Below are 21,705 nucleotides of genomic sequence, written 5' to 3' on the forward strand. Positions count from 1 at the left end.
GTTGTGGTTGTGATTAGTGTAAGTGTGATAGTGGGCTATGTGAGAGCACTCTTGTACTAATCACAACTCGCCATGTGCTGAGTTGTGGCATAAAATTGTGCACTTTCATGTGTCCTAAGTATTACTCTTAAAGTTGGTACATCTAGAGACTAGGGCTTGGTGAGTATTACATGTGGGGTTTTGTTTGGGTTTTAGTGGGAAGAGCACAATGTTTTTGTGTCCCTTGTGGGTGACACAAAACAAGACGAGATTTTTCTCATTTGCTTTGTGAGAAATTTAGGGTGTAAATAAATCATGCCATTCATAAACAACTTAGTTATATAAAAAATTCGTTTATTTTTGTTTGTTTATAAATAAGCCAAGTTTGAGCTTGAACAAATTCGTGACCAATAGAACTCGATAAAATATTGTTACGTGATGAACAATAGTGTTTGATAAAATACAAGCCAAGCTTAAGTTAATTCATAAGCTTGGTAATAAGCTTAATATGAGCTTGAAAAATAAACTTTATTTTACTGAGCCTTTAATTAATTCGAAGTTTGGACCTATATAGTCCAAACTAAATGAGCTTGATAATGTACTTGTTTTAAATATCGAGTTCAAGAGCTTCATATTGAACTTGAGTTTGAACTTGAGGTTGGCTTGACTAATGAATCAAACCAAGCTCAAGCTTTTGAATATTTTGATGAGCTCAAGCTCTTGAACATTTTGATGAGCTCAAGCTCAAACAGGCTTGGTATATGTTCAAGACAAGCTTGAACATTTTTCATTTGTTGTTAATTCAACCTACATGAAGGTTAATATAAAGATGGAATTAGATTCAATCCATGAATCTGTGTCTTAGTGCCATCTCCTAGTTTTTATGGGGAAAATTTAGATTTAAATCACTTTATCCCACTTATTGCAAGAAACACATACCTAATCCATACCTACGGAATATGTAATAAAGAACAATCCAACGCCACATAAGTTTAACTTTATGATGTCTAATATATTTGTTAAAAAAATCCATTTTAAACTCGATAATTGTTTATAATAATTAATAACAAAAAAAAAATTGAACCTCATGGGTGGATGTCTTTAACTCTGAGTGAAAGTTCGGTGTGAAAATGATGAGCGAAATTTGCAAAATAATATTTTTTATAATAATTATTTAAATTGATACCGAAATTATTTGGGAATCTAGTTTATATATATATATATGAAATGTTTTGAATATCTATTAAAAAAAACTACCTTCAAAACATGTTTATTTAGCTAACACCTCCTCTAACTCTAAAGGTTAGTTGGTTTAGGTTAATACCAATTAGGTTTATGATTTTTTTTTAATTACTAACTTAGTTACTAAACCGAACTTTTTTTTAACAAACGTGAATGTTCAAACCTCTTCAAATATTTGATTATTTTCTCGAGTGTATACTGTCCTTCCCCTTCTCCCCCAACAATTATTATAGGGAGAAATTTCATGGAAATGCCCTATCCCTAGACCCAACTTGAACGTTAATACTTTTGGGATTGTTTGATACATACGTTTAAACACATATTTTTAGTTTTTAAACAATATTACATGCATTTTCATACATTTTTTCACCCATACGTATTTTTAAAAAAATTAAAAACTATTATTTAAACACAAACCAAACAGTCCATTTTATTTTTTTGTAAGAGTGACGAAGTTAACCATTTTTAAAAAGTGTCTGGCATTAACTGTATTTTATTTTCACTATTTTGCTCTTATTATTTAAATAATTAATATATAAAAAGATAAAATTTGGCAAACGGCTTAAAGGTGCTTTTCACAGAGAAGAAAGGAGAGAGAGAAAGGACGCGTCCATATCATTTTAGGTGGGCAATGGGGAAAGGCTTTCAGTTGTGAAGTGTGTTGTACTGTCGAGAAGATAAAGCAATAGCAATGGCTGCTAATCGGCTACAGATCCAAGGGGACGATTCCGTGCTATTGCGTGTTACCCACTCCAACCTCAAGACCTTCTCCGCTGACATTCGCTTCTCACTTCAGGTACCAATCTTACAAACAAACCTCCTATATTTTTTTCATATATCAAACATAAATTTGAAAACTTTTTGTGTGTGTCTCTCTCTCTCAGTCCACGGTGGATTCCGTCAAAGAAAAGCTCTGGAAAAAATGTGGGACTTCTGTTAATTCAATGTGCCTTGAGCTTTATGACGATACCAACACCAAAATTTCCGACTTGTCTGACAATTCCAGGCCTCTTGGTTTTTATTCTCCGCTTAATGGGTATACCCATTTCATTCCCTTTTTAAAAGTTGCTTTTTTATTGTTGTTGAAAGCTTAAGAAACATCTTTAGCTCAATGTGGTTTATGTTATGTTTTGTCTAGGGAAAGGTCATTAATTTATTATGTCATTGAACCCCAGTTGTGTGAATGTATGGATGTAACTATGTATGTGTTTCATTTTGTGACTTCTAGCTGGTGTTAAGTGCTTTCAAAACTCGCCCAACTATATGAATATTGCTTTCATTACGTTGTTTTGGCATAACAATATTGGGGGTAAGACTGTCTACCAATCACCTCTCCCAGACCCCATAAAAGTGGGAGATTTGTGTACCGAGTACGACCTTTTTATGTTGTTTTGGCATAATTTGGGAAATCAAGAGTTGCAAAGTGAGTTTGGTCAAGATTTATGCTTTGTTATACTGTAATGATATATATATATATATATATATATATATTTTTTTTTTTTCATGTTGTGCATTGTGAAGAGCAGAACCATTGTTGGTTTTGTCTTTATTATTGGCAATGTGGTGGTTCCTTGGTTTACTGATTGACTGGCTTTTGTTTGTTAAAAGGTATCGCTTACATATTATAGATCTTGACCCTTCATCAGTAACGTCTGGTGGTTGGCTGGAAGACACTTCACTGGTGGAGAAATACTCGATTTCAGAAGAAGCTTATGAGAAACGTGATGGTAAAGTTTTCAAGAAAGCTAATTCTTTTTCTTTGAAGGGAAAAAGCATTTGGATGAAAATACTTATTTACTATGTTCAAGGGGGAATTAGTAAAGTTAAAAACTTGAAATCATGTAATAGATTTAAATAATTTAAAATTCTCTTATTTTTATACATTTTATATTTTTTGTCTGTTTCAGGCACTTTTAGAAAATTTAAGGGAAGATTGGCCTCTCAAAATCCATCAGCTCTTGGCAACAAGGTAAGTTCATGTGTGTTTGTTCTCTTTACTTTGGTGGTAAGGATAGCATTGCATTATGTTAAAGTCTCTCTTTCAAATTAACAACCTTGTGTTTATTGTAAGCATTGTGCTATTGTTAATCACATTAACTAGACATTTGTTTACAGAAACCAGACAACTACATGGAAGATCTCTGTGCCAATATCAAGGTTAGTTGTTAGCATGTGTGTTTGTATGCTTGTGTTTATTACCTCTTTTTTCCCTCAACTGGCTATTCTGTAACCACTGAAATGTAATAATGAAGATTTAGTCCATTAAAGGAAATTGGTATTAGCTGAAATGATGACAAGAGGCTCTTGGCTCAGCAGCTGCCTGACTCCCCCATGGGTGAGCTTGGGTTCAAAGCCAGAATGGGGCAAAGTCCCTACCTTAATAGTCAAAAAGGTATTAGCTGAAGTGGTGTGTTGAATGTTAAAGAAGTAATCTTTATGGGTGACAAAATAGGATATAAAACTTAAAGATGAAAGAAAGAATTTATGGTTATTGATTTTTGTCATATGCATTTCCTTTTAGAGGTTATTAGCATAATTTTTTTAATAATAATCTGATTTCACCTGAAAACAAATAATGCTTCAAATAATCCATGAGATAACCTTCTTCCTATTAATTATTTGAAAGTTTATTTTATACAAACTGGAGAAGACTCCAATTTGTATGAGTGTGTATTCCACACTTCTGTAAAAGATAATTAGCCTTGTCTCTTTGAAATTTATAAGTACAGAGCAAAAGAAGTTTGCTAAGCTTTTTGACAGATTGATCCTATTATTGTGGCTGGCTTCTTAGCTTTGGAAGAAAGGCAAATGGTAAAAGATATTGCATTTGAAGGTTCAGTAACTTCAGTTACATGAATGCTTTTTTCTTTTTGTGTGTTTATGTGCAATCGTCATTAATAGACCTTCCATAACATTTCGCTTGTCCCTTTTTGTAAATCCCAACTTTAAGGGAGCATCATTTATCATTCCATTTCCAGTAAAAAAAGATTATTACTTTCCAAACTAATCCTTGTTTGGTGCTTTATTCTATTTCTAACAAAAAGTATAGGAATTTTTTTGGGTAGTCAAATTCTTGTGTGTACTAATGTATATTTCTTTTTTGTTTATTATTGGACATATCGAACAGGAAAAAAGTGACAATAATTAGATAGAGTGATTAATTCATCAATTGTGTCAAAAACAAAAGTTAATGTACAAAACTTATAAATATTAAAAAATTAGTGTAACGTACAAAGCACATGAATGGACCATGCAAATTTGAACTTATGTTTTTCTCATTCTTCCTTTTTCAACTTTTTTTTTTTCTCATTCTTCTTTTTTATTATAACTAAGGTTGGAGATAGATGCGAAGTTGAACCGGGGGAGAAAAGAGGTGTGGTAAAATTTGTGGGTCGGGCAGAGTCACTGGCACCTGGTTTTTGGGTTGGAGTTCAATATGATGAACCATTGGGAAATCATGATGGCATGTAAGTTGCCACTTAATTCTCATTTTTGTGAACTTATAGAAAAAAAAAAAAAAAAAAAAAAAAAATTCTCATTTTTTTGGTTTGCTTTCTGTAATATTCTTTGTGGTTTCCTCAGACAACATCATAGATAGTCTAAATTTAAGATTGTAATTCTGTCAATTTTGTATTCCTTGCATCTTTGTTTAATAAAAGTGTCTTATTTGTCCAAAAAAAATCCTACAACTTCCTATTGAAATTATATATTGATCATATGTGTAAATGCATGCCAGCCGATAATAGAAAAAAGGTGTTTGAAAGAAGAATATTAAATACACTCATGCTAAAGGTTGTTTAACAATAACAATATTTTACTTCATCCTGATTATTGGAACCCTTGTTGATGCACCCCTAATAGGGCTGCAAAATTAAGAGATTTGGTAGCAGATAAGCCTAAAAGTAGAAGGGGGAGTAATACTAGAATTAATCAAAGTTTCTGTCAAAGATAGTCTGTTATCTTCATATTTTTACTGATAGTTATAAGTGGTTAATAAGCTTAACTAGTGAAGATACATAATAAATGCTAAATAGTTTAGTAAGTAGTCTAAGACATTCCCAAGACACAAGTTAGTAACAATAATGATGCTAGACACATTCTCATGTACTCCACACCTTACTAAATTGTCACAAAAAATTTCGCAAAAAAAGAACTTAAAAACCAATACTAATACCACAAAGAACTAACTGATTATTAATCTGATGAAGGCAAGGAAGAGCTCAAGGAAAAAAAAAGATTAAATATGCCAAGATTCAAGAATAGTGGTTTAGTTTTGATGTCGGACCCTCTTAGCACCTTGGATAGGTCATTTTAGTTATTAGTATTGAGTCTTTTAGGTTGAGAAGCTGCTGGATCAGTTTTAATTAAGTTCTATTAGAATAAGGGCAATTTGGTAATTTCTAGAAATCTGGAATGAGCTGTCCTTGACCGTACCAAAGTCCCATGAGTCTTTTTTTTTATGTTTACGTATTATTAAGTCTTTTATTTAATTATTATTAGTATTCCTATTAATTCTAGGAATAGGTTATTTAGAGTTCAAGTCCTACTAGGAAAAGGATAACTATAGCCTCTATATAAAGGCTCTTTTGTAGTCATGTTATTTCAGAATATATTGTGATTGATTAATAAAATTCAGTAGCTTATCTTAAGCTTTGTTTCTCCGAGGTGTGATGCCAAGGAACCTTAGGTGTGATGCTTAGGAAGACCTAGGTGTGATTTCCTAGTGTTTTATTTAGGTTATTTTCTGTTTATCCCCCATTTCAGCCCCAAACAGCCGTCAACATTCATTCTTTTCTAACCTAAACTCTTAAACATCAATCCTTATTCAAGAATTCATCAAGAAACCTAGTATAGTGCTGAACTTCTTAACGGTCCTGCATCAAATCTTTAGACATCAAAATATTTAATTTATTCAAAGCACTTAATTGCCATTTTTTCCCTTTATGCTTCTGCACTTGTTGTGGAGTTGTTCACTTAATTATTTTAATTGGGAAAGGATGACAAGTATTTGTAGCTCAATTGGGTTCAGCAATTTAATAGCCAAGAGTAGGATAACCAGAAAAACCTAAAATGGAAATGGAAGATCTTTGGGATTAAAATGCAGAACTTTAGGCCCTTTTTTTAAAGTAAATTTTTTATTGAAACTGGAAAAGGAAAAGACATAGAATAATATGCGCAATCCCTTTCCAAAGAACTTTAGGCCATTACAAAGCTGTGTAAACATTCTGAGTATACCTTGAGGACTGAGCCATAATTATACAAGCCATCCTTAATAAATCTAGAAGTTGGAGGCAAGCTTAGTGAGAACTTCAAATGTCTTTAATTACTTAAATTTTTGTGGTTTTGCTGGTTTGAAGCCTGGAGAAACTAGGGTAATCTCAATAGCATGATTTGGAATGTGATTCCTGTCTCATGTGGTGCATTTGAAAAGAAAGAAGTGCTCCAACTTTTATTCAGTGGCTAAGTTGGAGAATAGGATTTTTAAATTACTTTACAATTGGGTGGCGGTGTCTACTAGACTACTAGCTTCCATTCTTTCCATTCTGGGACTTCTTGGATTTGTTATTTTTGGGAGTTACTACAGTTCTTCTTGTTTCTCTTTTCTAGTGTTTTGCTTCTATACTTCCCATGTACTTGGCTAGTAGTACACTTTTGCTTTTCCATTGAATCTTGCACTTCTCAAAAGAAGGGAAAAAAATAAACTAGCAGCTGTAATGAGATGGCTAATGTAAAACTCATGCTCAACATTTATGAGGGCTTATTTTGATAATAGGTTGATTTTCATGGATAGGTTGTGTTTTTGCTAGTAAACCAACCCCCTAAGGTGAAATAGGCAAAAGAAAAGGGCAACAGACAAAACAAAACTGGTTCCACCATAACTAGTTATCCATAATATAAAATAAATAATTTTGTCTGTGGTAAAATTATGAAGCACTATAGTCATAGTGATCCGCCTTTGAACAATTTCATCCTTTAGTCCTTTATGTTTTATTTTATTTTATTTTATGGTAAGTAATATAATTTTATTGAGAAAGAGGAGATACCTTATGCATGCAGGATGTGTACACAAAAGTACTCCTAAAAAATTAAAAGCTCTAATCATTACAAATGAAAAGAAATGAAATCTATAAAATCCATAACAGAAGTTGAAACGCTATTCCTTTGTTTTTGGCTCTAGCTTTTTTTAGATAGGTAATAAGACTTCTATTGAAAAAAATTGAACATCATGTTCACGATGGTGATCACTCTGAACACGAAACAAATACAATATAATCAAGAACTAAAGGAAATAGAGACTAAGAATTCAGATAAAGAAATACGTATACCCCCAAATATGAGTCCAATGAAATAGAGTACCAAAGAGGAGAGATTTTAGATGATCTTTGTTTTTGGCTCTGGCGTTTTGGTTAGATTATGCTAAAAAAGTCAGGGAGACAATGCATCAACAACTGATTGATTTATGAGACATGGATATGCTGGGCTGTGTAATATATAATTTGGCGGCATTCAGTAGCCGTAATTGATTATTGTGAAGCATTCTTATTCTGTCTGAAACTTTGCAGATACAACCTTGTTCCATTCTGAGATTTGCCTCTGACTGTCTTCTACTTAGTCTTCATTCTTTCTTGTATCATGAGTTACTTATTTTCAACCATATCAAGTTTGAACTTTGATTGGGACTCTACTTCTTATGCTCAGTGAATGCCTCCTGCTGGTTGTTTGCATAAAAATTGTTAAATTGAACTATTTTCCTCTCTTAATTGATTGTCATGCTTTGTTCTCGGTATCCATGGGTTAGAATTTTTCTTGGTCATGTTTCAGGGTGAAAGGAGTACGTTACTTTGATTGCCCTCCTAATCATGGTGCAATTGTAAGGCCAGACAAAGTAAAGGTTTGTGTGCAACTATGTTCTAGTGACACTTTATATAGGAACTTTCACATGCATGCTGTTTATTGTCCAATTAAAATGCAGAGGCATCTTACTGTCTTGCCATCCACGGATTACATGGAGTATATGCATAATTAGTTTACCTTAATGAATTTAAACTGTAAATTCAAGGGCTGCAGTCGTGCGACTTCACTACTTAAGCCACTTTCATGAGCAAAAAGAGTGGCTTCAGGACTTGTCTTTGAGCCCTGCCACTGATATATATATATATATATATGTGTGTGTGTGTGTGTGTGTGTGTGTGTATTATATTCACCACAAACCATTTCTTTATGGGATAAGATAAGAAAAGGATTGATTCACTTTTCCCTTGTATGAAAGCATTGAAGCGTCTAATGCCTGTCTGCAAATATCTAAGAAAGCCATTCATTAATTTGCTCTAAACTTTGATTTAAATAATTGACAAGAAATCTCTTCCAGTTAGGGGTGTAAGGAAAACAGATCCCATTGTCAATTATGATTGGAATTCTCTACTCCCTGCAAATGGTTGCTGCCGGTGTTAAGAAAACTGAGAGTCTCGGTTTGAAACTGATATTCCCCCAAACCAACTGATATGGCCCAAACCAACCAATATGCTCCCTCTTCTTATTCTTCCTCCAATCTTCATCATTATCATCTTCTTCTGATCCTGTCTTTCAAGTTATAGATTTGTCTGCGTCTTTTTCACTTGAAAACTGAATTCAAGTACTGATCTGTCAGGGTTGATTTCATTGTCAATCACCACTGCCTTTGCCACAAAGCCAGCTGATGAAACTGACATTTCTGTGATGTTGGTTAAGCTGGTTTCTATCTGTTGGTCAGTGATTGGTTTTTGTTTTTAGAAACTGATAATATCAGTTTCGTGGATGAAAATAGTTTTTAAATTTGAGATAAAAATCAAACTTTCAGGGTTGAACATTATATTTCAAACTTTATTTTAATATTTGATGCATAATGTAATTGCATTTCAATACTATACAACTGAGAGCATAGCTTCCCAATTCATTAGCCTTTTTACTAATTTCAACTTGATCTCTTGATGAATTTAGATGCTGATACAAATCTTATCATGTTCCAGGTTGGTGACTATCCTGAACAAGATCCCTTTGAGGTGGATGAAATATAAGGTCAAGAAGAGAGCACTCCTACGCTTCCAGTTTTTACATAATGTTGATAACCTTTCTGTATGTATGAGACAGCAATTTCTTTATTTGCAATTGGTGCAGTTGAAACCTTTGGGTGAGGGATTGATGTGAACTTGAAATTTTTTGAGGAAGAATGTAGCTCTCTGGGCTCAAGTGTGCTAACAGTAGTATGGGAGTGTTTAACATTTAATATTAAATGGAAAACGAGAAGAAAAGAAAATCAAGAACAGAAGTGTTGAGATCATTTAAATTGAATTGCCTCTAGAGTAGACCTCTAGAATAGAGAATTCTAATTTCAATTGGATTACATATTTGGCATAAGCTTTTTCTTTTAGCTTTTTAATTTATTTGCTCATGTACAACAGTTTAAAACCTTTGCATTCGCATCCGGGTTGGTATAAATGTTATTTTACCATCTATAAAATGTCCTCTCTCCTCTCTAATTTCCGTCTCTTCCCTTCTCTCTCTCAGCCACCCATAATATTTTCACAATAAAAAAAATCTTTACAACTTACTACATACTGTAACATGGATGTTAAAAATTTATATATACACACCCGGATAAAGTGGGTTTTTTATGTTTTGGGAATGTAAAATAGCAATTTGGGGGTTGTAAATGCTTTAAGTAAACTATACTTAACTAACTTTTTGCAAATTAGCAAATAAACAGAAGACTACAACCAAACAATAAAGGTCCTTGCCAATTTGCCAAAAGATTTTGGGAACTCTTGCTACAAGGAGTGAAATGTCGGCAACGCGTCTCAACATCTTTTTACCGAAATTGAGCCATTTCAAGAGCAGCAAAAATGCTTCTGAATCACTGAAAAATGGTTTCTAATTGCTGGTTGCATGAAGTGTCTCTCCTTTGCAAACCACTGGGTGTCATTTGGTTCATTCTTGCTCTTGTATTAACTATTAACGTATGTGCCAGACACGTGTGCGACTTAATTACACCCATTGTCAATTGGCGACTCAAATTTACTATAGTGAACTTAAAAGATCTTAAATAATTAACTTCAAAATCAGAATCCTTGCAATACTACACCTACATACCAGTTCCTAATTCTGCTGTGTCCAGTGAAACATGCTTATTTCATAGAGCAGTCATAATAAGCAGAAAGGTAAGCAAATGCAAAGGTCCAGAAATAATAAGCAGCAACGGGTATGAGATAGCAAGCAAATGCAAAGGACCAGATATGAGATAATAAAGCAGAAAGGTGAGAGCTACTAATGTTTGTGTCTTCATTAAGCAGGGCAAGATATATACATGACTCACTTACAAACATCTTTCTTTTCTACTGGTCAGATAGATACGTAATATGTTCCACCCAACCCCCCACCCTGCCCCTTTTGGTACTCTTTTACCTAACTCAAGCAACAGTATTACATCAAATCATTACAATACAAACACCTTCTACAAAACAACTACAACTTCTCGCTTCCATTCACAAAAAAAAAAAAAAAAACAAAACAAAACAAAACATAGGATTGATCAGAATAATTTCGCACCGTTTCTTCTACCTGCATATTCATAAAAATCTGTCAAATAATTTGTTGCTGCGTACAACATAAATAAAAGATGGGTGAGCTTCAGTGATGATAAAAAATGTGAAATCTATATTATTGATTCTTTGATGCATTGTTCAAGAATATCACTTCTTGCTGGAAAATTATTTCAGTAAAGATTTTAAAGCCCCCTGATTGACTCTTTCTAACCCCCTTCCCAAACCGTATGCTGACTTCACTGCCCTCACATCTCCTGTCCAGGTCATGCCCTTTATTTGGGGTAAGTATTACCAAAATATCATTTGCCTTGTATGTAATTCATGTGTAAAAACAGTAAAATACCATACCACAAACATCATTTGAAACATTTTGTTTGTCTCAAGTTCATTATCCCCATTTTTGAAACTAGTTTGAGTATGAAGTTGATGCTATTAAATTTATCATGTGCCCTTTTACATGGTGTTAAAAAGAATGCAAATTTTTTGTATAAATGTGGCCTTCTTGAAAAGCTGTTTCACAATGCATTTTCTAATCTATGCAATATGCTAAAATCACAAAATAAAGCATGACATAATCAGTAATTTACTTGGCATTTTCAAAAGCAATTTGCAGCATTTATATCATAATTTTGAATGGTGTTTGCTGTAGAAATACAAAAAGTCCAAAATGATGACCAAATTGCATATGCAAAAATTGTTTTATTGGTGAATTTATCCCAACTCTAATTAACCCTTTTGCATTAATCATTTGTCATGATGGCAATCCATCCACTCAACTGTGCACAAGTTTGCTTGAATCACTATTCATAACTTGCCTAAAGAACCCCTATTCATCTTGTTGAAAACCCTCTTGATGTAAAGGTGTAATAAGTCATAACAAATTTAAACATCTAACAATTGCCGTGATAGAAAGGCAGAAGTTCTAACTATGAAAAAAATATATACATTTTTCATGACAGTTTTCTTGATATATTACGTTCATGACTACGTGCAATGCTGGCAATAGCACATTACCAAAAAGGCAGAGAGAGAGAGAACTACAGATTCTACCTTCGCTTTGACCTAATACTTCTTTTGGTGGATGCAGAAACATTGCCCTTTTGATCTTTCATGCTGCTTTTCTTAGCTCTGGATTTAGTGGCCCCTGTAAATGGTAGTACTACTTCAATGCCATAGAACATGGAAAATAAATTGACAAATATAAAATTTTTTCCTTCTTAATTTTGCATAAATACATAAAGTAGGATAGGGCTTAAACTAATTCTAAGTTTAACTTTTGGTGATTGACAGAGTCAGAACCAGCTGACATTGAAGTTCAATAACCAACACAACATTTAATTAAACAATCAAGCAACAAAATTATTCAAAGAAAACAATCAATTGCAAGAGACTTAAAGAGATCTTTCAAGTACAATTAGGCCATGTAGTTTTTAAATTCTTAGCAAAACATATTTGAATTACTTTAAGAAATGGCAGAAGCCTAATCCTAAAAGAAAACCTCATTACACAGAACTGGAAAAGAAAGGGAGAAAAAAAAGATGTTATATCTTGCTGCTTGCATAAAGTACTCAAAGAAGTGAGTGGCTGTGATGCTTGAAAGAATATATTTAGACCATCAAAAGATGCCTTTGATTTACACTGATGAGAAAGGATTAAAATTATTTATAGCAATATCACATGTTGTGGGAAAACATATGATAAAATGTCCAACTAATACTATAAAGTCCTTAAGCATGTTGTTAATACGCTAGTCCTTACTCAACTATATAACGCATCAAAGGAAACCTCATTGCAGCACATCATCATACAGTATGCTTTACTCTGATATGTTTTCAGGAACAAAAACCATATCTGTATCATTAACAGACTAATAAAAGGCAAAGATCAATTTTTCCAGCAATGTTGTTTAAAGCTTCTAAACTAGAGTACCATCAGCATCACGAAGAAAAAAAAAATGTATAAGAAATTAACATTAAACCATATCAAAAGCCAATTGAAGTAACCTTCAGTATCAGATTCTGCACCATCTTCTCCATTGTTCCCAGATACTGGTAATCCTTCCGTGCTACCAAATCTCTGCTGATGAATTTGGGCATTTCTTGCAGTCACTTCTTGCTCCTTCTTTTCCACATGAAATTTATTAAGTTTATCCTCAAACTCCTCAATGCACGATTTCAGTTCTGGTTTTGCAAACTTCTTGCTCTGTTCCCCCAAAACCCCCAAAAAAAGGAGTTAGCGTAAATAGAAAACATATCTTGAACATTTTGAATGAGGTGATACATGAAAATAAAATAAATTAATGCCTTGTTTATTATATTCTTGAAATGGTCCATCACAGATTCCTCTGATAAGGCATGTTCATATGTCTTGAATGACTCCATGAGTTTTTTCATTCCTTTCTCAGTAAATGCCAGCTGAGAGAGGCAGTAAGAAATATATTCCCATTGTGTGATATCTGCACCAAAAGAATAGTCCCCCATTGTAAGTTATATTTTGATCATTTATGAAAACAGAAAACAGCAGACAGCTAAAAAACCAAATTGACTTCTTTTGGTCTAATGGCATTTGGGACCCATTTCAGTCTCAGGAATATCAGCAAAGGATATGTGGCCTTTTAAAATTTTAGAAAATAATAACTTAAGGTATTCTCAAAAAAAAAATTATAAGGTGAAAATGAGAAGCAGCCTCCCACATCCCCTACTTGCTATTAAATAAAAAAAAAAAAATTAAACAAAACTAGAAGTGAAATGACAGCCTACTGGTCTTAAAAATATGAGCAACGTCTTAGCATGTGGATATAAGACTCAGAAATGTATGAAATTAGTAAGAGTATATTAAAGCTCATGCTTAAAGTGTAGTTACAGCTTTCAAATGGCTCAAACTACTAAGAGACTAGAAATAGCAGGGTTATCATCAACTGACCAATAGCAAGGTTATCAATGACTGACCAATAACATTCTATACTCATGTTGAAAGCAACTGCTATACAATACGACACATGATTAAGAAGGAAAAAAAAGGCACAGCATAAACTAGATATCAAATCACTAAATCAATGCAATAGCAAACATGAACCAGAACTTGTCAGGTTGGTGAAATTGCTCTACCAAAAAGTACAATAAGTTATGTTTTCAATCTGAAAAACTGCTATTTCCTAAATCATATTTGCTTCAAAAATATATTAATGTTTAAAAGAAATGAAGAGAGACATGATTTAGCTCTTGCTTGTTTCAACAGTGTCATATTCTGAACTCTGACAAGAGTGGCATCACCTTTGCAAATGGTTCAATAAGAATAAAGTACAAGAACTGAATGAATGCATACCTGTAACTCCATTAAATCTATTGCAGAGCTTTTCAACAAGAGCTTCCATTTGTTTGTCCTGGCGCAATTTCAAAAGATAGCATCTAGTCATCATTATGAAAAATGCTTGGCAATTCAACCTAGTTAAACAATCTAATACCTTCTTGATGGAAGCAATTAGGAACTGCATGATGTTGCAGAAAGACTCTCTCTTCAGATTCCGGATAGATAATTTGCCAAGTATATCGGGAAGCAAATTATATATTGGATTGCTTCCTGTTGGCATAATAGGAAAAAACATTGTTCATTTGACCAGGAAAAAAAATGACACAAGACAAGATAACAATCAGTAAATTTTACTGGATGTCTCAAAACTTACCCTTCTTAGATAACTCATGGAAAAAAAGCTTGGCTAGACTTGAAATGCGCTCTTCTTCATCTTCTAACTGTATAGCCATTTCATTTATATAACCTTTTACCTGATCAAGCAAATGACCACATCAGCCTCTAGATCAATATAACAAAAGCTAAAGAACAAGTAGAAATTAGCCAGTCTCTCAGACCTTCATCATATCATTCAATATGAGATGCGAAAGCACCAGAACAGCATTCTTCCTAACAGAAACTGAAGCATCCTGTAACCGGGCATACATGTTCTCAGTCCATGGTTCTAACAGGTTAGGAAACCGAACTGCCAAATCTCCAAGAGCAATAGTGCAATTGGAACGAACAGTTTCTGAGGATGCATTCTCCACAACAGTGAAGAGAAGCTGTAGGTTCGCATCACTGAAAATTCAAGCACTCAAAAGCTCAAGCATCATGTTTCGTTTCTTTATGAGAGAGAGAAAGAGAGAGAGAGCACGAGATCTCACCAAAATTTTGCATCAATGATCATAAATCGACATAAAGCAAGCATTCCAGATGCTTGTAGTTCCGGATACTGAAAAGAAAGCAGAAGTATTGGACGAGATAAGAATGATTACTCAAACAGTAATGAGCTAAATGAAAGCTTGTATGAAGAACTTTTATCAAATTATATTTGAAACAATCATATCATGTGTTATATTGTAAATTTGTAACCTTAGATGTGACATCAGTCCAATTTTTTTTGTTAAATGGAAGCTTCATATTTTTTTATTTTTTTAATCACGTTAATGACATCTAAATTTAACTGAATGAACTACAAAGCCTGATTTCAAATTTAAATGTAATGGGAAGATCATACTTTGATATAGTTAAAGAATGGAACCATTGAAATGGAGGATGAGAAAACTGAGGCAATCACCTTTTGCATCAGACTAAAATTTCTGCAAAGCTTTGACAGGAAAGGTGCACAATGTCCAATCAAGTTCTTCTCACTGGAATTACCAGAAATAATCTCTTTTTCTGCTTTGTCAGATAATGTATCAAGCATTGCATCTGCAGATGCAGCAAGACCTAGCTCGGCATTGATATTATTGTCCTGCAAAACATTATCAAAGGAAGAAATCTTCTATATCAAACCAAAAAATTAATAATGAAGAAAAATGAAAAAAATCAAATATCAAACAACCAATATTGATACCCTATTCCTTTTCATTGATAAATAAGTACAGAATCTGATCTTACCTTAAGTGTATCAGCAGGTGTTATGCCATTACTTTGTAAGTTGTGACGATCAATATCCGCCTTTTCTTTTGCAGCTCTTTGTTTCTGGATCTTTCGAGCACAAGATTCGACATATAATAATTGATTCATGGCAACATGACTTGTAATAAATAAATATCTACTCAATTTCGCAACTTGCACTGTGGCAAGTATGCTGGCACTACCACTGTCAATGTCATTGTGCAATTCATCTCCTCCGCTACAATCAAACACAGAACTAAGAGATTTCTTCACTATATCAGCAGCTAGTGTTTCTGGAGTGGGATGAATTGTATATATGGCAGCTATTGCTTTATCAGCAGCAGCATACCATATATTCTCTGGAAGCCAAGATCCTGCAATTAAGCTTTCCAGCATACCAAATACACGACTGCCAGTAACTGATAGCAACTTTTTCTTGTCATCATCAGATAATCTTTGAAGAGCAAAGCATGCTGCTCTAGCAAGCAAAGGATCCACTTTAGCCCAACGACCAAACCCGATATCAATAATGTCTTGTAAGTGAGAACCAAGAATAACAGGGGATGATTTTGCTGCCATGCAAAGGACAGATAAAGCACCACGACTTTGCTCTGCAGTGGTTCCACTAACACTAAAGCAAAAGAAATCCCATAATGCTGATATCTGCAGAAACAGTTACTTTATTGAGGAACCACTTCTTCAAGTAATGGTAGAAACATAGTTTCAACAGAGCAAATTCTCAACAATGCTAAAAACTGATAAAGCATTCATAAAGCAGGACAGACCATGATCCATGATAGAAACTAGCTCTCTGAGTAAATTTCCAAAATTAGATCTAACCCTCTCTCAGTGATCATCATCAAACTCAATTATCACAAACACCTTCTATTTGCTTCTCATTTCCAACATGTTTATCCAGTCTAGGACAGATATTCTCGTTGAAGAAGTTCAAGCAGAACAGAAGTGTCTACTCAAACAATAAAAATCCAAATATATTCTTAGCAATAACCAAGTTTGACAAAATAAAATAAAAACGAAGATTAAAACGATTGGAACAAATGGATAATTTTGTGTTTGAATATTTACCCAACTTTTAGTCAAGTGGCTTCAGATTGTGTAGTGAAAAGCTCAAGAAAGGTATTAGAAAAACCTAATGTTCAGATTATAAGGCTGGGCATAAAAGTTCTTAACTTGGCACAAAACCTGAGCAGAATTGCACAATCTACAGTTTGTCCATAACGGGCTTACCTACGGCTTACGCTGTTTAAGCTATTATTTATTTTTAAAATTTGTGTGTTCATGTGTTAGCCTCTATAATTGAGGGCTAGAAATTATATATCATCTTTGAAGCTAATTTATAATTTATTTTATACCTATTTAAATAGTAGATTTTAAAGGCTGAAACAGTCATCATTTTATGCATTTTTGTGTGTCATAATCAAGGAATATACTAGACGTGTTAGAAAAAAAACTCAGAACTATTTGATACAAGATATTATTCAGAAACATATACTCCACATACCATGCCAGTAGATATATCACCTTTGGACACCAAGGCCGCAACAATAAACTCCAGAGCTGCTAGATCTCCTATATTTGAATCTATGGCAAGACTCAAAAGATTTTTTCCAGTTTCTACTGGGTTTTTCCTTATATAAATTGTAACAAAGGCATTCTCCACAGCCTCATAGATGGATTTATCCTGGGAAAATACCTACAAAAGAGAGCAAAAAAATTGCTATTAATTCCAAATATGGATCAAGAACTAAATCTATTGGGTAAATGTCAGCAAATACATATGGGAAATCGGGGGGGTGGGGGGTGGGTGTGGGGGGGAGTATAAACATCTTGACTTCCAAAGAAACTTTTAAGACTGTTTCCATGGCATGACCAAAAATGAAAGCCTACCAGTGGCAACATCTTGCGGAGGCAGGCTTCTGAACCATCAATCTGGAACTGTTTGCACCTCATCAACAAGAGAATTGTGTTCTCAACATCAGAGGCAGAAGATGAAGCCATTAATTGAACAAGTGTAGGCATTGTGGCAAAGACACACTTAGAAAACCTTAAGCCAGCCTCAAGTGATGCAACCAAGGCCCTGGTCTGCTCCAAATTCCCAACATCTGGCACAGAATTCTCCTTCTGAATAATCTCTTCTTCCATCTGAGTCAAACAACTATCAGTTGAACTTTCCTGCTGCTCTTCAGCCAGAACTTGAGCATCTATGTTATGAACTTCACCATTTTCATTGCAAGTATCATTATCAGAAGGTAGATCATCCACAACACTTTCTGCAGGCACATCTGGTTCAAGCTCATTCAGCTTCTTCTTATACTGCTCTAAGGTTGCTTCAAATGAAGCTACTCGAAGTTGTGGGCCAAACGGATTGTGCTGTAACATCATTATAAGCAAATTCAGTGCAGATTTCCTGACAATTGCAGACTTATCCTCCAACCTTCCAGCAGCAACTTCTGCAACCTCATTCCACAAACCAATTGAAACAGAATGCTCTTCACACAGTTCAGCCCAAACCTGAAGAACGCGGCTCCTAGTATAAGCTGAAACATCTCGACACCGTTCAAGCAAAATTTCCAACATGGCTTGCTTGGTTCGAAGACGAACTGATTTAGAACTCACTTCACCCTCATCATCCTTAAACGCCTTTGCAACTAACTTTCCAAGAACCCCAACAAGAGCATTCCTTATCTTATAAGATTCCCCACCAAAGTGTGGGACCAGGATTCCAATGTTGGTTGAAATCAGCTTTGGCAACCGGTCAGCAATCTCTACCAGAAAACGCCCAATATTTTCAGCCCCAGCAGTGTCCTTCACATAGTCTTTTGGGTTAGTCCTACCAATCTCTCTGACAAGGGCACTGGCCAGGCTTCCATCAGCATACTTCTTCTTAGCACCAGCAACTGCTTCAGCCATGGGGATAACAACAAAATCATATTTATGAATTAGGTGCATGATAGAAGCACACGATTGTGCCATGTAGTGGTATTTTGTAGCGCATGACCCAATTATACGGCATAGAGCATCTTTTGTGTCGGAGTCTTTTAAAAGAATTGCATTCTCAAACATAGAGAATGTATGTCTACAAAAACACAAATCATAAAATTTCAACTTAAAGTCCATTCACAAAATAGTAAAACTATACCTAAAATATAATTGTCAGTTATCCAACTTACTTCGCAATGAAAGACAGATAGTTTTCATCTGGGTCCGTGGAACCAAAGAGCAACGCAAGGTTGATCTCTAGTGAATTAGCAATCAAATTGAGTATCCTACCCCTCTGAGGCTCCCAATTCCATGAGTTTTTGATAAGTTTCTTCCTTGTAGTTGCTATTACCTAAATCCATGGCCAAAAAACTTCACCAAATTGCCAGCAAAAGTTGCAATATCACACCCAAGATTGCCACATAAATGAGAACATGCAAATAGTAGAGAGAGAAAGAGTACCTTCGGATTGTTGCTGGAACCAGCATTGGACTCCTCAGCAAGAACAACATTGATGAGGAAAAATGTGTAGATTTTAAAAGCATTACGATGTGAAGCAACCCTATCGTGCACCAGAGTGTCATCATCCTGAGTTCGAGTGAGCGAATCAACATTTGGAAGAAGAACACTGAGATTGGATCGAAGACTCTCTACGAGATTCAATTTACAAGATGAAGGGAGACTAGCATAACCACGAATCAATGAATAAACACGATCAAAGATATCTTGATCTTCAATGCAAAAGAGCTCCTTGTCGGAAAGATCAAAAGAAACACCTATTCAAATAGATAAGGACAAAAAAAAAAAAAAAAAATTAAAATCAGTGAGATTTCTATCATGAAGGGAAGAAATTTGGTTGTGCAAAATTGAAACATAAACTACCTTGTTCTTGCAAGTACAATAACCCACTACATGTAAACAAATTAGTTGAATTAATCTCTTTCTATTACTTCTTTCGTATCAAAATATCGCAATATGTGATACTCGTAATTATCTCTAAACACCCAAACAATAATCAATAAATAAATAGTCTAAACTTTCAAGTTTCAAAAATAGCTCCCTTTTCTTTTCGTACATTTTCTTGGAAATGAGAAACTACACTAAGATAATTGTTTGGTTCCCGAGAAAGATTTGAGTTTTAAAACAGAAACAAAAACAAAGTAAAACCAATTTGACGTCTTACACTTACACTTCTTAGTTCCTGAAAGACATAAAATTCAGCTAACTGTAGCCAAATGCAGAGTAAACCACTCCCTTTTAAGTTGATTTTTCGCTTTTTCTCACTTCAATTTCAAATTTCTTTTCATTTCTACATATTCCTATGAAACAAACATAACTTTACCCTTTTTTTAGGGTTTCATAAGGAAAAAAAAAACATAAAAACAAACTCATGCACTATTTGATTGCAGAAATTATTGAGGTCAAAAACAAAATTCATAAATTTCACTTAAAAGTAGAAGAAGAGGAAAATTTAAGTTAAAATTATCCAAATAAATGTACAAAACGAATCAAAATTGGAGTAGAAATTGAGTTTTGAGTTTCGTTTTCATTTTCATTTTCATTTTCTCAGCAACCAAACGGAATTGTTAAGGAAATGAGAGAGAGAGAGAGAGAGAGAAACCTTTGACGAACTCTTCGAGTTCAGAAGAACGAAGCGACGCGACATCGATGGAGTTCTGAGCGTAAAGGCGGTTATCTTCGTGGTCTTCTTCTAGTTCTCTGAGGCTCTGTGGGAAAACGAAGTGAGGAGCCATAGCCAGAGAGAGAGATTCTTTCTCTGTTGGATCTTTGAGAATTTTGAACTCGGATCAAAATATTCAAACGAAGTGAGCAAGCGGGAATGTGTTTGTGACTGAAATCAAACGAGCCAGGCCGGGTCGGGTTTGATTTTCTGGATCGGGAGTGGGGGCACATAACTAATATAAAAATTAGTCTCATCGCACGCACTTTGCACATACAATGGGTTTTTTTTTTTAGTTTAGTATTATAATTTTCCATTCATCTCAATTAAACCACATGCATAATAATGTTTATTTTGAACATAGAAAATACATTCATTAAAATGAAAAGGAAAAAAAAAAAACCATTAGAAACAAATGCAAAGAGAAAACAATTCAAATACTAACCTATATAAATTACTAAAAAGAAAAAAAATGGAGTACATTAAAAATCACAGTTTTTTTTTTTTAATAATTCAAAAATAGAGAAGAAGAGATTTGAAAAAAATAAAAGCGAAAACCAAATTTTTTTTTTTTTTTAAAAGTGAGATTAGAATTTAGGAGAAAGGAATCTGAAAAAATAAATAAATAAATAAAAATAAAAGAGAGAGAGAGAGAGAGAGAGAGAGAGAAACATTCAAGTCTTGGTAAAGGGGGGAAAAAAAGAGAAGAAAAAAAAAGTAAAAACGTTGGGTTTAATAATCCTATTTTATAGGAAAAAAATCCGTGTCTTTATTTTTTATATATAACTTTTATTTTGAGAATCTTATTATGTACACGGATCAAATTATACCTTTTTTTATAGAAGAAATTGAAATTATACGTAATATTAGCTATTGAAATTGTAGGGGTAAAGTCCCTAGATCAAACAATGGGCCTTGGGCCCCATATAGAATTCAACCACGTCCAAGGAGAAGGTGTGGCCGCCAAAAAGGGCTCCCGGCCCAATTCTTATGGGCCAAAACTTGTTTAAAATTCGGTTCGAGGAGAAACGTCTCCTCGGACATACCAAGTATGGCTCAAACATGCACCCTACCAGCAATAAAGAATCACTCCAACAAGTATTAGTGGCAGGGATGAGTCCCATAAGCCTGTGAGAGGGAAGAGAGTATAGGATGTCAAGGGAGAGACTACAACTGCCACATTAAATGCATGACAACTACTTTTCTGGCAGCATTAATGTGGAGAGGACTGGCGAACAGTATTACCTTGGCTATTACAACTCACAGAAAGATGGGGGAGATGTCCGATGGGACGGGCACTCAAGTGAAGGTCCA

The 21,705-nt window shown here is 34.2% G+C and overlaps 2 protein-coding genes across 2 annotated transcripts; one reads left to right on the forward strand and one right to left on the reverse strand.

The window, feature by feature from the left end:
* The first annotated feature begins 1,787 nt into the window (after positions 1-1,787).
* On the forward strand, positions 1,788-9,544 carry LOC126693484 (tubulin-folding cofactor B). Its single transcript, XM_050389474.1, has 8 exons — positions 1,788-2,017; positions 2,106-2,257; positions 2,830-2,948; positions 3,129-3,190; positions 3,337-3,378; positions 4,555-4,688; positions 8,044-8,113; positions 9,228-9,544. Exons 1-8 carry the CDS (start codon positions 1,913-1,915, stop codon positions 9,273-9,275), a joined length of 732 nt encoding a protein of 243 aa, XP_050245431.1. The 5' UTR covers positions 1,788-1,912; the 3' UTR covers positions 9,276-9,544.
* Positions 9,545-10,461: 917 nt separating this feature from the next.
* On the reverse strand, positions 10,462-20,570 carry LOC126693485 (condensin-1 complex subunit CAP-D2). The gene is made up of 16 exons (XM_050389475.1): positions 20,332-20,570; positions 19,173-19,486; positions 18,902-19,062; positions 17,619-18,807; positions 17,233-17,424; positions 15,711-16,373; positions 15,388-15,564; positions 14,975-15,042; positions 14,666-14,888; positions 14,482-14,581; positions 14,263-14,378; positions 14,124-14,181; positions 13,103-13,254; positions 12,803-13,001; positions 11,850-11,943; positions 10,462-10,815 (listed from the first exon to the last, which is right to left on the reverse strand). The coding sequence occupies exons 1-16, from the start codon at positions 20,462-20,464 to the stop codon at positions 10,812-10,814; spliced, it is 3,843 nt and encodes a 1,280-aa protein (XP_050245432.1). The 5' UTR covers positions 20,465-20,570; the 3' UTR covers positions 10,462-10,811.
* Between the last annotated feature and the right edge of the window lie 1,135 nt (positions 20,571-21,705).

Source organism: Quercus robur, chromosome 7 (assembly GCF_932294415.1).
Source record: "Quercus robur chromosome 7, dhQueRobu3.1, whole genome shotgun sequence".
In the NCBI taxonomy this organism is placed as follows: Eukaryota; Viridiplantae; Streptophyta; class Magnoliopsida; order Fagales; family Fagaceae; genus Quercus; species Quercus robur.

Coding starts and splice junctions, on each gene's coding strand:
- LOC126693484 (XM_050389474.1), top strand. CDS start 1,913: ATGGCTGCTAATCGGCTACAGATCCAAGGGGACGATTCCGTGCTATTG. Junction 2,949..3,128: donor AGCTTATGAGAAACGTGATG/GTAAAGTTTTCA, acceptor TGTCTGTTTCAG/GCACTTTTAGAAAATTTAAG. Junction 4,689..8,043: donor TTGGGAAATCATGATGGCAT/GTAAGTTGCCAC, acceptor GTCATGTTTCAG/GGTGAAAGGAGTACGTTACT.
- LOC126693485 (XM_050389475.1), bottom strand. CDS start 20,464: ATGGCTCCTCACTTCGTTTTCCCACAGAGCCTCAGAGAACTAGAAGAA. Junction 15,043..15,387: donor ATTTTAGTCTGATGCAAAAG/GTGATTGCCTCA, acceptor CTTTCTTTTCAG/TATCCGGAACTACAAGCATC. Junction 13,255..14,123: donor TAGATTTAATGGAGTTACAG/GTATGCATTCAT, acceptor CTTTTGGTGCAG/ATATCACACAATGGGAATAT.